The 13,758-nt window shown below is 39.4% G+C and overlaps 1 protein-coding gene across 10 annotated transcripts in view; it reads right to left on the bottom strand.

The window, feature by feature from the left end:
- mid2 (midline 2) overlaps nucleotides 1-13,758 on the bottom strand; it is a 271,492-nt gene that overhangs the window by 121,081 nt on the left and 136,653 nt on the right. For 8 of the 10 annotated variants that reach the window (XM_073058220.1, XM_073058217.1, XM_073058218.1 and 5 more), the window contains one exon: nucleotides 6,476-7,191. In XM_073058220.1, coding sequence (XP_072914321.1) covers nucleotides 6,476-7,135 — 660 coding nt within the window. In that variant the 5' untranslated portion in view covers nucleotides 7,136-7,191. Of the gene's footprint in view, nucleotides 1-6,475; nucleotides 7,192-11,231; nucleotides 11,251-13,758 lie in introns of those variants that run through there. The other 2 variants (XM_073058219.1, XM_073058222.1) reach the window with 2 other exon arrangements.

Raw genomic sequence — 13,758 nt, 5'->3', positions numbered from 1 at the left:
CATGTTGGTATTTATGAATTTATATACATTTTGGTCTATACCCATACTCTATCTTTTTACTATTCTTCATTCTTTATAATTGTTGAATGATGTTTTTGTTACAGCAAATTTCTAATTGATGTAAATGTACAGTATATTTCAAATAAAGTTGATCTTTGATTTTGATCTATTACATAATGCAAGTTGTACTTGCCTTTGTGGGGATAAAGCAAAGGTGGAATGTGTTAATTACTGAAGTTTAGCTATTGTTCAATGAGAAAACAATGGAGTTGACTGGGCCTTTTCTTCAAAATATTGGAAAAATCAGATACGAGGCTGGAAATCTTGATACTTTGGATACTGGGAAAGTCATCTAGAACCAGGCAAAACAGTCTTAAGAATCAAGGGATCTGGTTATTTAGGTTTGAGGCAAAAAAAAGCATCTACAAGGGTTATGAAATTTTGAAATCTGCCAGGCTATGGGGATTGAAATTACTGAGATAAAGTAGGAAATCAGAACTGTGGTAAAGCGTGAAATCAAAACTGTACAAAAAGGACAGGTTACACCCAAACCCAAAGGGGTACAATATCCTAGCTGGCAGGTTTAATAGAGCAGTTAGGGAAAGTTTAAACTACTTTGCCATGGGGATAGGGATCAGGAAGGGGAAAACAGAAATAAATCAAAGATAGCGTGCAACAGAGATGATAGAAAGGACAGGCAGAAGATGAGGCATAATCACAGCCAGTGTGATGATTTACAGGACAATAGAGGTGTGGTGCAGTTAAAACAGAAAGCAACAAACACTGGACTGAGAGTGTTATACTTGAATGCACGTAGGATAAGAAATAAAATGGACGGTCTAGAAATTCAGCTGCAAAATGGCAAGTATGATGTTGTGGTCATCTCTGAAACTTGACGAAAGGACGGCTACTATTGGGAGCTGAACGTCCAAGGATATACGGTGTATCGGAAAGATAGGTTAGTAGGCAGTGGGGGGTGGTGTGGCCCTGTGTATAGGAAATAATATTAAATCATTAGAAAGGGATAACATACAATTGGAAGGTGTAGAGTCTTTACGGGTTGAGTTAAGAAATGGCAAGGGTAAAAAGACCCTAATGGCAGTTGTATACAGGACTCCAAACAGTAGCCAGGATGTGGATTACAAATTATAGCAGCAGATAGAAAAGGCATGCCAGAAAGACAACGTCATGATAATCGCTGGGGATTTCAACATGAAAGTGGATTGGGAAAACCAGACCAGTACTGGACCTTGAGAGAAAGAATTTGTAGAATGTCTAGGGGATGGCTTTTTAGAACAGCTTGTTGAGCCCACTAGAGGATTGGCTGTGCTGGATTGGGTGTTGTGCAATGATGCGGAGGTGATAAGTGAACTTAAGGTTAAGAAACCCTTGGGGTACAGTGATTACAATATTGATTGAGTTCACTTTGAAATTTGAGAAGGAGAAACTAAATTCTAATGTGTTGGTATTTCAGTGGAATAAAGGAAATTACAATGGCATGAGAGGGGAACTGGCCAAAGTTGACTGGAAAGGGACACTAGCAGGAAGGACAGCAGAGCAGCAATGGCTGGACTTGTTGCAAAAAATGAGGGAAATAAAAGACAGATATATTCTAAATAAGAAGACATTTTTGAATGGAAGATGGACACTACCATTGCTGACAAGTGAAGTCAGAGCCAAAGTAAAAGCAAAAGAGAGGGCATACAAGGAAGCCAAAGCTAGTGGGAAGTTAGAGGATTGGGAAGCTTTTAAAAACTTGTAGAAGGAAACTAAGAAGGTCATTAGGAAGGAAATGATGAATTATGAAAGGAAGATGGCGACTAACATCAAAGAAGATACTAAAAGTATTTTTAGGTATATAAAGGGTAAAAAAGAGTTGAGGGTAGATATAAGGCCAACAGAAGATGATGCTGAAGATATTGTAATGAGAGATGCGAAGACGGCAGAGGAACTGAATGCGTATTTTGCATCAGTCTTCATAGTGGAAGACATCTGCAGTATACCGGACATTCAAGAGTGTCAGGGAAATGAAGTATGTGCAATGAAAATTATGATTGAGAAGGTGCTCAAGAGACTTAATGATCTGAGAGTGGATAAATTTCCTGGACGTGATGGAATGCACCCTCAGGTTCTGAGGGAAGTAGCTGGAGAGATCGTGGAGGCATGATCTTTCAAGAATTGATAGATTCTGGCATTGTACGGGATGACTGGAAAATTACAAATGTTACTCCGCTATTTAAGAAGGGTGGGAGGCAGCAGAAAAGAAACTATAGACCTGTTAGCCTGACGTCAGTGATTGGGAAGTTTTTGGAATTGATTGTAGGGATGAGATTATGGAGTACCTGGAAGCACATGACAAGATAGGCCAAAGCTAACATGGTTTCCTGAAAGGAAAATCCTGCCTGACTAACGTACTGCAGTTTTTTGAGGAAATTACAAGCAGGAATGCAAAGGAAATGCAGTGGATGTGGTGTACTTGGATTTTCAGAAGGCCTTTGACAAGATGCTGCACTTGAGGCTGCTTAGCAAGATAAGAGCCCATGGAATTACAGGGAAGTTACCAGCATGGGTGGAGCATTGGCAGATCAGCAGAAAACAGAGAGTGGGAATAAAGGGATCCTATTCTGGCTGGTTGCTGGTTACCAGTGGAGTTCCACAGGGGTCGGTGTCGGGACCACTGCTTTTTACAATGTATGTCAATTATGTGGACTATGAGATTAATGGATTTGTGGCTAAATTTGCTGATGATACGAAGATAGGTGTAGGAGCAGGTAGTATTGAGGAAACAGAGAGCCTGCAGAGAGAATTAGATGATTTAGGGGAGTGGGCAAAGAAGTGGCAAATGAAATACAGGAGGAGGAGAAGATGGCTACGCAGCGCGCACGGCCTCTCTGGAGAATGGATATGCATTACGTGTTAAGTAGGGATCCGTGCACAATCCTGATTTGATGGAGACAGACGTGAGAGCGTGGAGGAACATCTGGAGAAACTTCTGAAATGCCCGCTTCACTGCTGCTGCTACTGTGCGGTCCGGAATCTCTGGAGGAGAAGGCCTCCGAGACCTCGGCTTTGCTTGTTTCGGAGGCCGGGATGAGGTCAAAGGTGCTCGGCAGAGGATGGCGCTCAGGAGGCTGTATCGGAGGCTCGAAGTTTTCGGACGGACTCAGAACCTGCTGTCATCGGGTGCTTCCGAGGCATTGTCAGTGCCTGGAAGTTTATGGCAGGAAGAGTTCTCCTGTTTGCTGCCTGATATCGGGACGATTGGAGTCAATCAGGACTTGAGACTTTTTAAACTGCGTCCATGGTCTGCGTTTATTGAATTATTTTGCACTGCCATAACTATATATAATTATGTGGTTTTGTCAGTGAGAGTCTTGGTTTGTCCTTTCTTTTTATTTTGTGATATCACTCCGGAGGAACATTGTATCATTTCTTAAAGCATGCATTTCTAAATGACAATAAACAAGGACTGAGTGTCCTCATAATCTAATCTAAAACAATGTTGGAAAGTGTATGGTCATGCACTTTGGTGGAAGATATAAATGGGAGACATTATTTAGATGGGGACAGAATTCAAAATGCAGAGATGCAAAGGGACTTGGGAGTCCTTGTGTGTTAACCTCCAGGTTGAGTCAGTGGTGAAGGTGGCGAATGCAATGTCGGCATTTATTTCTAGAAGTGTAGAATATAAGAGCGGAGATGTGATGTTGATAAGGCACTCAATGAGACCACACGGAGTATTATGTGCAGTTTTGAGCTCCTAATTTTAGAAAGGATATACTGACTTTGGAGAGGGTTCAGAGAAGATTCATGACAATGTTTCCAGGAATGAAAGGGTTACCATATGAGGAATGCCTGGCAGCTCTTGGGCTGTATTCCCTGGAGTTCAGGAGAATGAGGGGGGATCTCATAGAAACATTTCGAATGTTAATAGGCCAGAACAGATTTGATATGGCAAATTTATTTCCCATGGTAGGGGAGTCTCTAGGACAAGAGGGCACAACTTCAAGATGAAGGACGTTCATTTAGAACAGAGATGCGGAGAAATTACTTTAGTCAGAGAGTGGTAAATCTATGGAATTTGTTGCCCCAAGCGGCTGTGGAGGCCAAGTCATTGGGTGTATTTAAATCAAAGATAAGTAGGTTCTTGATTAGCCAGGGATCAATGGGTATGGGGAGAAGGCAGGGGAGTGCGGATGAGTGGAAGAATTGGATCATCTCATGATTGAATGGTGGAGAAGACTTGATGGGCCAAATGGCCTTTCAGTTCCTATATCTTATGGTTTTATGCTCCAAATGGCCTTACTGAATAGCACAGTAGGCTTGAAATACTAATAGCTATTTCCTGCTCTTATTTCAAGTATACATGCACCACAGCCCAGTAATTGTTTTAGATTGGCTCTGAGAAAGCCTAAAAAATGTTAGACTCATTATTGAACTAAATGCCCTTCAAGTATTCTCAGAGTACAAGTTTACCTCTAATACTGACATCCATTGTAACCATTAAAAAAAAGCAAGCATATGACTAATTCCACTTAAAAAAAACTTCTGATCTTTGGGAAATTTATGTGGCAATTTAACAAAATATTCTGTTTTCATAAATCCCTCCTATTATTTCTCAGGAATCGTTATGGGACAAAATGTGGTTCATTAGCACTCAAAATTATGCTTAATGACCACTCAAAAGCACTTTATGACTGTTTGGTACTGTGTGGTTTTACAAATATATACAGAAACACGTAGAATTCTCAGCATAGCAACATGCAAATAACAATGCAACCTAGAGCACACCATGAACAAAATAAACTTACTGATCTTTGTTATAGTTCAAGTGAATACAGCATACAGTGCTGTAGGTTCAGATTAAGCAGGAACTATTGCAGAGTTTTTCTTCCCTCATTTGTTACTTGAGTACTATTTTATATAAATCAACACCATGCCCATCCCAGTCTGCCCCATCAAGGCCTTTGGCAGTACTAAGTACAATAAACAAATGTGTTCTTTATTAGTGTTTGCCATTTTTGGACCATGTTAAAGAAACGGAGTCAAGGGTGGGGAATGAGAAATCATGCATCATTCAGATGTTAAAAACTACTTTTCATGAAAAATATCACAAACTGATAATTATAAATTATAATTATAAAGAAACAATTAATATATAATCTGCTGCAGACACTGTTGTGTTTTGTCAATTCTACTTAGTAGCTTGTGGAAGCACTCTACTTGCTTCTAAATCAGGCAATAATGCTCATTTAAACCATGAAACGGGATCTGTAAATTAGCTGTGTTTGTCATCTTTGAAAACAGATTTTCCATCTGTTTGATACTGCATTATACAATCCAATTTTATTGCTGGCCAAGATATTTTTATTTTTAATAAACATTGGCTAAGGTTTAATTTTTCTGTTGAATCTTAAAGGATAAACTATTATTAAAATTTAATTGATAGTCATCAGCAAATAAACATTGAGAACTCTAACATTTATTGTTTCAATCCCTATCCTAGAATCATGTAAAGCTCTGGGGAAAGCCATTTGCTCCTTCATGTCTGGGTAGCTCTTTGCAAATAGCTATTATATTACAATCATACAAATGATCTTATCATATCTCATTTTTCCTTTCAACGCAGAAGGATGCCATTTTTCTCACTGAATTCATACTGGCTCTCAGAGTAATCCTATCAGTCTCCTGCCCCCACTTATTTCTCTTATTCTACCTTCCTCCTAAATCTCTCCAATTCTTCTGCCACTCATCTGTGGTAGGGGTAATTTAAAGTAAACAATTTGTCTACCCATCATGTGCTTTTGGGATATGGGAGGAAACTGGAGCAGCCATTGGAAACCCACATGGTCTCCATAGAGACAGCACTGGTGGTCAGGATTGAATCCGCATTGCTGGAGCTGCGGAACAGCAACATTAAGTGCTGTGCTGCTGTGTTAACCATCTCAAAAAACCCCAAGTTTGTCCAATTCCCTCTAGGAAATACCTATGGAATCAGATTTTAGCATTCATCTTGGACTGAATTAAGTAAAACAAAACTTAAGCAGTTCAGGGCTTAATTTTCTTAATTATCTATGATGTTCAGATGCTAGCTTTCAAACAATTCTGTTAAAAAGGCATGTAAATTAACAGCAAAATTGTCTCGGCCATCTCAGTACTCAGTGCCAGTATTTAACTACATCATCTAGGCCAGGGTTCCCAACCTGGGGTCCACAGACCACTTGCTTAATGGCATGGTCCACGGCATAAAAAAGGTTGGGAATCCCTGATCCAGGCTATACTGCAATGCAGTAATTTGAAGTCCTGCAATGTTGAATTGACAATCCGTTGGCATAGGATATATAATCAAGGATCTGTCTACTTATTTCAGTGGTCAGTAAATAATGAAATTGGAATATTAAAATTCTGCAAGAAAGGATGAGATTAAATAGAGCAAACAGCCTGGTCATTCATAGTGAAGCTCCATATACTGTACCTTAAGCTTGTCATATCTATCACTCAGTGAGGAAACCTGATGCTCCCGGTGACGTCCTACAAGTTTGCATAAGGCACAGATCAGCTGATCATCCGTGACACAGTACATATTCACCTTTTCATCTTCATGCTCCAGACACATTAGGCCACGTAGGTGGGAGTCCGGGGTTGGCTCTATTAGCCGGTGGCCAGTAAATGGTTTTTTGTTAGGGTGGGTGGCCCTGAGGCAACGGTCACAGTAGGAGACCTCACAGGTCACGCAGGTCTTGACTGCATCCCGTGGTGGCTCTTGCTCACAGAACTGACACTGGACCCTCTCTGAAGACATAGTGATGGGATCCTTGTACAGTCGTTCACGACGGCATTCACTGGGGGAGCTGGGTCCACTCAGCGAAGCTTTCTGAAAGCGATCAATAATGTTCTGCAGAGTTATATTCCGCTTCAAACCCTCCAGGCCACGGTGGTTCAGAGATATAACATATCGGCAAGTTGGACACTGGAAGGCAGCAATTGATTTGATGGTCTCGTTGGAGGTGCAGTGAGAGACGAGGATTCGGTGGGCGCAGTTGAAACACAAACTATGGGCACACGGCAAAAGCAGAGGGTCTTCAAATAACTCCAGACAAATTGGGCAGGTTAATTCAGATTCAAGTGTTTCCATCTTCAGGCAAAGCAATCTTGCATTATCAGTGTTACCCAGGGAAGCTGGTCAGCTACCTGTGAAAGAAATATAAAACCAGCATGAGCTGATTGAATACTCTTTTAAAGTATGCCAGATATGTTACTCTTGAATCAAACCATGACATTAAATAAAAGGTAAGATCAATATTACATAGAAATTAATTGTAACCTTAAACCCATAGAGTCCTGGATTTACAGCACAGAAGGAGGCAATTTGGCCCAGTATCTCCATGCTGCCTTTCAACATGTGTAGTCCCACCTTGTAATTCATTGTTCCTGGCTAGGTCAATTTCTAGTGTTTTATGTGGTTCTAATATGATTTCCTGCTTGTCCTTTACTGACCACGTCTTAGACTAGATGCATTCCAAATGATTTCGTAACCACCTTTCCTGCATATTCTGCCAACTCTGGGGACTTGGAGAAGAGTCCATGACTCTCTATAACTTTACAATTCCCAATCTCCCACCATTTATCACATATTATCTGCTTTGTTTGCTATCCCCAAATGCATTACTTCACACTATTCTGCAATAAATTTTATTTGCTAGTTTTAAAGCAGGCAATCTAGACAGTTAATATCTATCTCCCTGCAGCCTGCAACTTTTTTTCTTCACTAATACTTCTGGGACTGAGAATCTTATGCAAACCTCTTAATTAATCACAACCCAAGTTTAAATCATTAATACATGAGACAAAAGGCAAAAGACTTAATAGGTCTTCAGAAACCTGTTGCATATTACTTTGTAGTCACTAAAACATGATCATCCCTTAACAATAACACTTTGATGTCCTTGTTTGTGTCATTCAATATTCTGCCCATGACTGATCTTTCACTGATTACAGCATCCATTGCAGAGAGATTCAAGATTTTCAAAAGTGGAGCTAGTAAGCATTTTATGAAATGTCTATATTAAATCTTTCTCTGTATTTATGGAAGGGTAACTGTATCTTATCGTGGTGTTGATTGTTATTGCATCTGATGAGAGACAGATCTAAATTTATATAACAACTTCTACTCTCCCACCTAAAGCATTTTCCAGCCAGTGAACAACAGTTATTCTAGTTGCCAGATTGAAAACCGCATGCTTTGAAAGGGATTGTAGAACCTGCTTCTTGTAATGTTGAATGAATGATAAACGATTGTGGGATGAGGATCTGTGTTCAAAGACTTAATTCTACAGTGAAGGCTATAGCTAAGTGTAGGAATTACTTAAGCATATTAAAACAGTTCAGCTAACAGTTTCCATTACAACTGGAAGAATATACTTTTTTTTCCCCAGGAGCAAATATTAACTTTTCTAAATAAACAGATTTTCCAATAAACCACTGTAATGAAGGCCTTTAAAAACATTTTATATCACTATATTTTGCTCCTGTCCATTTTTTCCCAAATTGTTCTATACTTCTAACACTAATTATAGCATAACATTTTCAGATATTCACGTTTCTTCTAGAGACCTATCTTTGATCATTTGTATGACAACTATCATAATTTGAAAATTTAGTGCTGTACAGAGCTACAAGATCTTCTATCTTAATAAAATGTGAAATGGCTGAGAAAATAACTCAGAATCTGTCCTGTCATGTCCTCTCAATTCTTGCAGATCTCAATGAGATAATTTTCATTCCTCTGAACTCCTGTGAGTGAAAGGAAAAACCATCATCCCAGGGGTCAATGTAATGAATCTATGCCACACTAATCTAGGATTGCTCCTGGTGTGTAAAGACTCAATCGGTAGACAGTAATCCAGATGTGATATCAGCAAAGTTTTCAAATTCAGCAAGGCTTCCTTGTGTTTCTTTACTCCAGAAGTCTGACAACAGAAGTATATAATTTGCCTTAATTGTTTACTGAACCTGTATACATACTTTCTGCACTCCCTCTGTACATGACACTTTACTAGTTCCTCTCTGTTATTTCTATTCTTCTCAAAGTGAACAACCTCACATTTCCTCACCTTATTTTCCATCTCTGTACTATCTTACTCACTTTCTAAACCTTTCCAAAGCATATGAATACTTCTCAATGCTTGCTGTTGGACCTATCTTTGTAACAATATCAGAAACAAATTTCAGTAGTTGATCTTTTCATCTAAATTATTAATATAAATTGTGGAGAGCTGATTTGTTTTGTTAATGACAGCTCCACAGTTTCTGCACTTGTTAGATGCCAAATTATTATGATTGTTTCTATCTTCTTTTTCCAATCAGGTCATTTGGGATCAAGGGTAGTCTGCATCTACCTGTTCTGAGATATCTGACATGGCTAATGAAGCCAATGTGAGAACATTAAATTTTTTCGCAGATGGGTTGGGAGGTGCCTAGTCAGGTGGGTGCATGCATAATTGGTGAGGCAGAACATTCTGTACACTGCTTATACAGGACATAGAACATAGAAATCTACAGCACATTACAGACCCTTCAGCCCACAATGTTGTGCCGACCATGTAACCTACTCTAGAGACTGCCTAGAATTTCCCTAGCGCAAAGCCCTCTGTTTTTCTAAGCTCCATGTACCTATGTAAGGGGCTCTTAAAAGACCCTATTGTATCCACTTCCACCACTGCTGCCAGCAGCCTATTCCATGCACCCACCACTCCCTGTGTGAAAAATCGTACCTCTGACATCCCCTTGGTACCTATTTTCAAGCACCTTAAAGTTATGTTCCCTCGTGTTAGCCATTTCAGTCCTGGAAAAAGCCTCTGGCTATCCAGATGATCAATGCCCCTCATCATCTTATACACCTTTATCAGGTCACCTCTCATCATCAGTTGCTCCAAGGAGAAAAGGCCAAGTTCACTCAACACATTCCAATAAGGTACACCCTCCAATCCAGGAAACATTCTTGTTAATCTCCTCTGCACTCTCTCTATACTATCCACATCCTTGCAGTTGTGAAGTGACCAGAACTCAACACTGTACTCCAAGTGGGGTCTGACCAAGGTCTTATATAGCTGTAACATTACCTCATGGTTCTTGAACTCAATCCCACAATTGATGAATACCAACACACAATACGCCTTCTTAACAACACTATCAACCTGCACAACAGCTTTGAATATCCTATGGACACGGACACCAAGATCTCTCAGATCCTCCACACTGCCAAAGAGTCTTACCATTAATTCCGTCTTCAAAGTTGACCTACTAAAATGAACCACTTCACACTTATCGGGGTTGATATCCATCTGCCATTTCTCAGCCGACTTTGTATTCTATCAATGTCCCGCTGTAATCTCTGACAACCCTGCAGACTATCCACAACACCCCCAACATTTGTCTCATCAGCAAACTTACTAACCCACCCTTCTACTTCTTCATCCAGGTCATTTATAAAAATCATAAAGAGGAGGGGTCCCAGAGCAGATCCCTGCAGAACACCACTGGTCACCGGCCTGAATGGACCTGAGTGCACCTGATACAATATCATCTCTTTTTCCACTTTAATTGATCATTGGCCTGAGACAGATCGTTATAGTCCAATATCAAATAGCACAGGCTATTAAGTCAAACTGAAGTTAAAATTGTAAACCTGCTTATAGTAGCAAAAGCACTTAACTTATTATTCAGTGAGGCTCAAAGAAACACGATCAGGTATGATTCTGAAGAAAGGTGATTCATCGGAAAAACTTTGTGTTTTTTTCCCACAGCTGTACCCAACCCAAATATTTCTAGCACCTCTTGTTGTCATTTCAAACATGTAGCAGTTGTTTTGTATTTCCAGTGTCAGAGTTATGTCTTTCAGTCAGGATGTTGACAGATGCACAAAGCCCAAACAATGATATTTTTGGGTTTCAAATTGAAAACTGCTGAATCACACTTCAGCAATCACGACTACAACAACATCTGAATTAATGATAGGCCAGAGCAGAAAACAGGCGAGGTCCAAATCCCTTGTCTCTCAGTAAAATAACCTGTCAGCGTTTAGTGCTGGACATGAGTAATAGCCACCTGAGGAAAATAAGGGAATCAGTGCTGTAGACCAGTACCCCAGCAAGGAGGAAGAACTTCTGAGGAGAGGTGCAATTTTAAAGGACAAAATTAAAGGAAAAAAATGACCAAATGATTTAACTGACCAGTGATTTAGTATCCATGTTGACATATTTTCATTAATCCCTTTCATCCATCAATATCTCCCTAATAAAAATACAAAGTTAAACGGTACTAGAAATAAGGGTGCACTTACAAAGAATATAAATGAACAGCAATGAAGATATTACAGGAAAAGATAAAACAGACAGAAAAGTTTTTGTTTTGCACTTTAAACAATCCGTCTCATATGGATTTCCAAATAATCCGACTACCATCTCCAAAGTCAACACAAATAAAGAACTCAAGATTATAGTTAGTGTACATTGAAACTTATGTAAATGTAGTTTCAAATTGAGCAGGCTGCTGGTTATCTTTTGTGTTTGAGTGCCTCTGGCCATTATAGGCGAGTTTTATAGGTCTAGAGTATTTGTTGGTAATGAAAAATATGATGGCATCCAGATGGTTTAGTGAAAGAAAAGCACTCCTCTATGATCTTCAAAGCATTGTTCCAGTCCAGGAGCTCTGGTTTGAAAGGCCACTTTGCTGACAGCTGCAGGAGACGTGTGAAATGGAATTGATCCATTATTAAGGCTGATCACATTATATAGCCTCCTAAATTCTATTTCCCTTTTCCATTGAATTACCAATTTTATCATCCTAAGTCTTGAGAAACACCGATGTAGAAACTATTATTGTGGAACTGTGCAAAAGTAGAGTTTTGGCAATGAGGTAAAGGCATGTTTATGTCTGATGTAGATGCATCTGACATGGAAAACCACAAGGTTTGTAGAATAATACTCTACAACTAATCCACACCATGCTGTCATGGGAATGCTTTATAAGGTAACATGAGTGAGCATTACTTTGCATTCAATCAAAGCTATATATAGCAGTGCTCGGAAACATGGATATATGAATCTATCATTACATTACGATGATAGACTCAGACACTCCTGTATCAGTAGGCTAAACCCAGTAACTCTCTGTTGTCGGAAATCAGGTTCACGGGTTTGGTGGGTGGGGTCTGAAGACACTACCAGTAAGTAAGTTAGCTGTTCATTTACAGGAGAAGACAGACACTAAACATTCAGTAACCCATTCAAGTTACACACAGTGGCAAATCCTTATCCAAAGTGTATACCCGGGCCTCATTACTGCACACATTTCCGCTGTTTATTGTTTCCACAGCACCAGTTACAACTGTCCCAGTCCCCAGGGAGTGAAAAGAGAGTGCATGGTTTCCGCGCGCCAGATTTAAACTCTACTGGCGCTGTGATGTTATCAGCTAAACAGTAGCTAGTGGGAGGGGCTGCGACGCCCCTTAAATGAGCTAATCCCTAGTTAGTATAGGTGAAGAGGCTTTTGAAGACCTTACTGCAACATTCTCCCACACATTTCAATGCTTTAAGCTAGCAAACAGCACAACATTGACCAGATCCTCACAAAAAAATGGGAATTGGAATGCTTACAGGTTCTCCGCAGATTTAGCTACTTAAATCAAAGAATGTAATTGATGGGGAAAACCTCACATCCCATGCACTTTACTAATATTAAACTACCATAAATTCAATCAAATTGTGAGTCAGTCCATACCATGAGATAATTGTATTCTTGTTTATGGAGGGAAACAAAACTCTCTCTAAATTCAAGGTTATGCTTTTCCTACACTTGGATCATGCCTGTGAGGTTTTCTACATCAAAATTTACTTAGCCTCAAAACAGATTTGTAGATTGATCAAAATTAAAACAGAAAAGTTGCTAGCAGTCAACCATGACAATGATGTCTTTATCTCTCCTCTTGGGTATGACACATGTAGTTAAAACTTAGTTAGCTCATGTGTGAAACACTCTTCAGTACCAACTAGCTTTCATCAGTAATCAGACCTGACTTCAAATGGGATCAGAAATGAGCTCACACCCGTGCACAAAGCTACCTGTCATTTTGCAGAAAGAGGAAAAGGCAGCATTTATTCCATGATAGTGACCGAAGAACACAAGTTCAAGAAGAAGTGAGAAGTATATTACTCCACTTAAAATTAAATTAGAATTGGAAATGTAATAATTGTTTGATAAATTTAGTCCATTGTAGATTCAACTTTATGCATCAGAATCAGATTAGTTCTGCTCATTTAGGCTCTTAGGAAATGGAATGCACTGGAGTTAAGGTACATTCTTAGTGATGTTCCCATTCCTTCACCAAGATTAAAACTAAATTAGGAGCATTTACATGATATGATGTAGAAGAGACTTTACTTCACAATGACCATATGTAACCTAAATAATAAAATAGTAAGCAATGTCATTCCCCAGATTAGAGGACTCCCCTCTTAAAACCATATTTATTTATAAGCCCATGTTGTATATTTTCATAGACTGCATTACAGACTGCTGCCATACTGAATATTTTGAACAGCATGAAATCTACAAACCCATTTCCAGGTTATCAGGAAAGCAACTAGCAATGAAATGGGGAACTCGAGAGAAACATTTTCCCTCAGATTAGTAAGAGTGCAGAACTCTTTCTTAGGGAGTGCTTTGGGTGAACAGAGTAAGTGCATTGAAAGGGAGGCA

The sequence above is a fragment of the Hemitrygon akajei genome, chromosome 10 (genome assembly GCF_048418815.1).
Source record: "Hemitrygon akajei chromosome 10, sHemAka1.3, whole genome shotgun sequence".
NCBI classification, from domain to species: Eukaryota; Metazoa; Chordata; class Chondrichthyes; order Myliobatiformes; family Dasyatidae; genus Hemitrygon; species Hemitrygon akajei.
The sequence above is the reverse complement of the archived record's forward strand: the minus strand, read 5'-3'. Positions and strand labels throughout refer to the sequence as shown.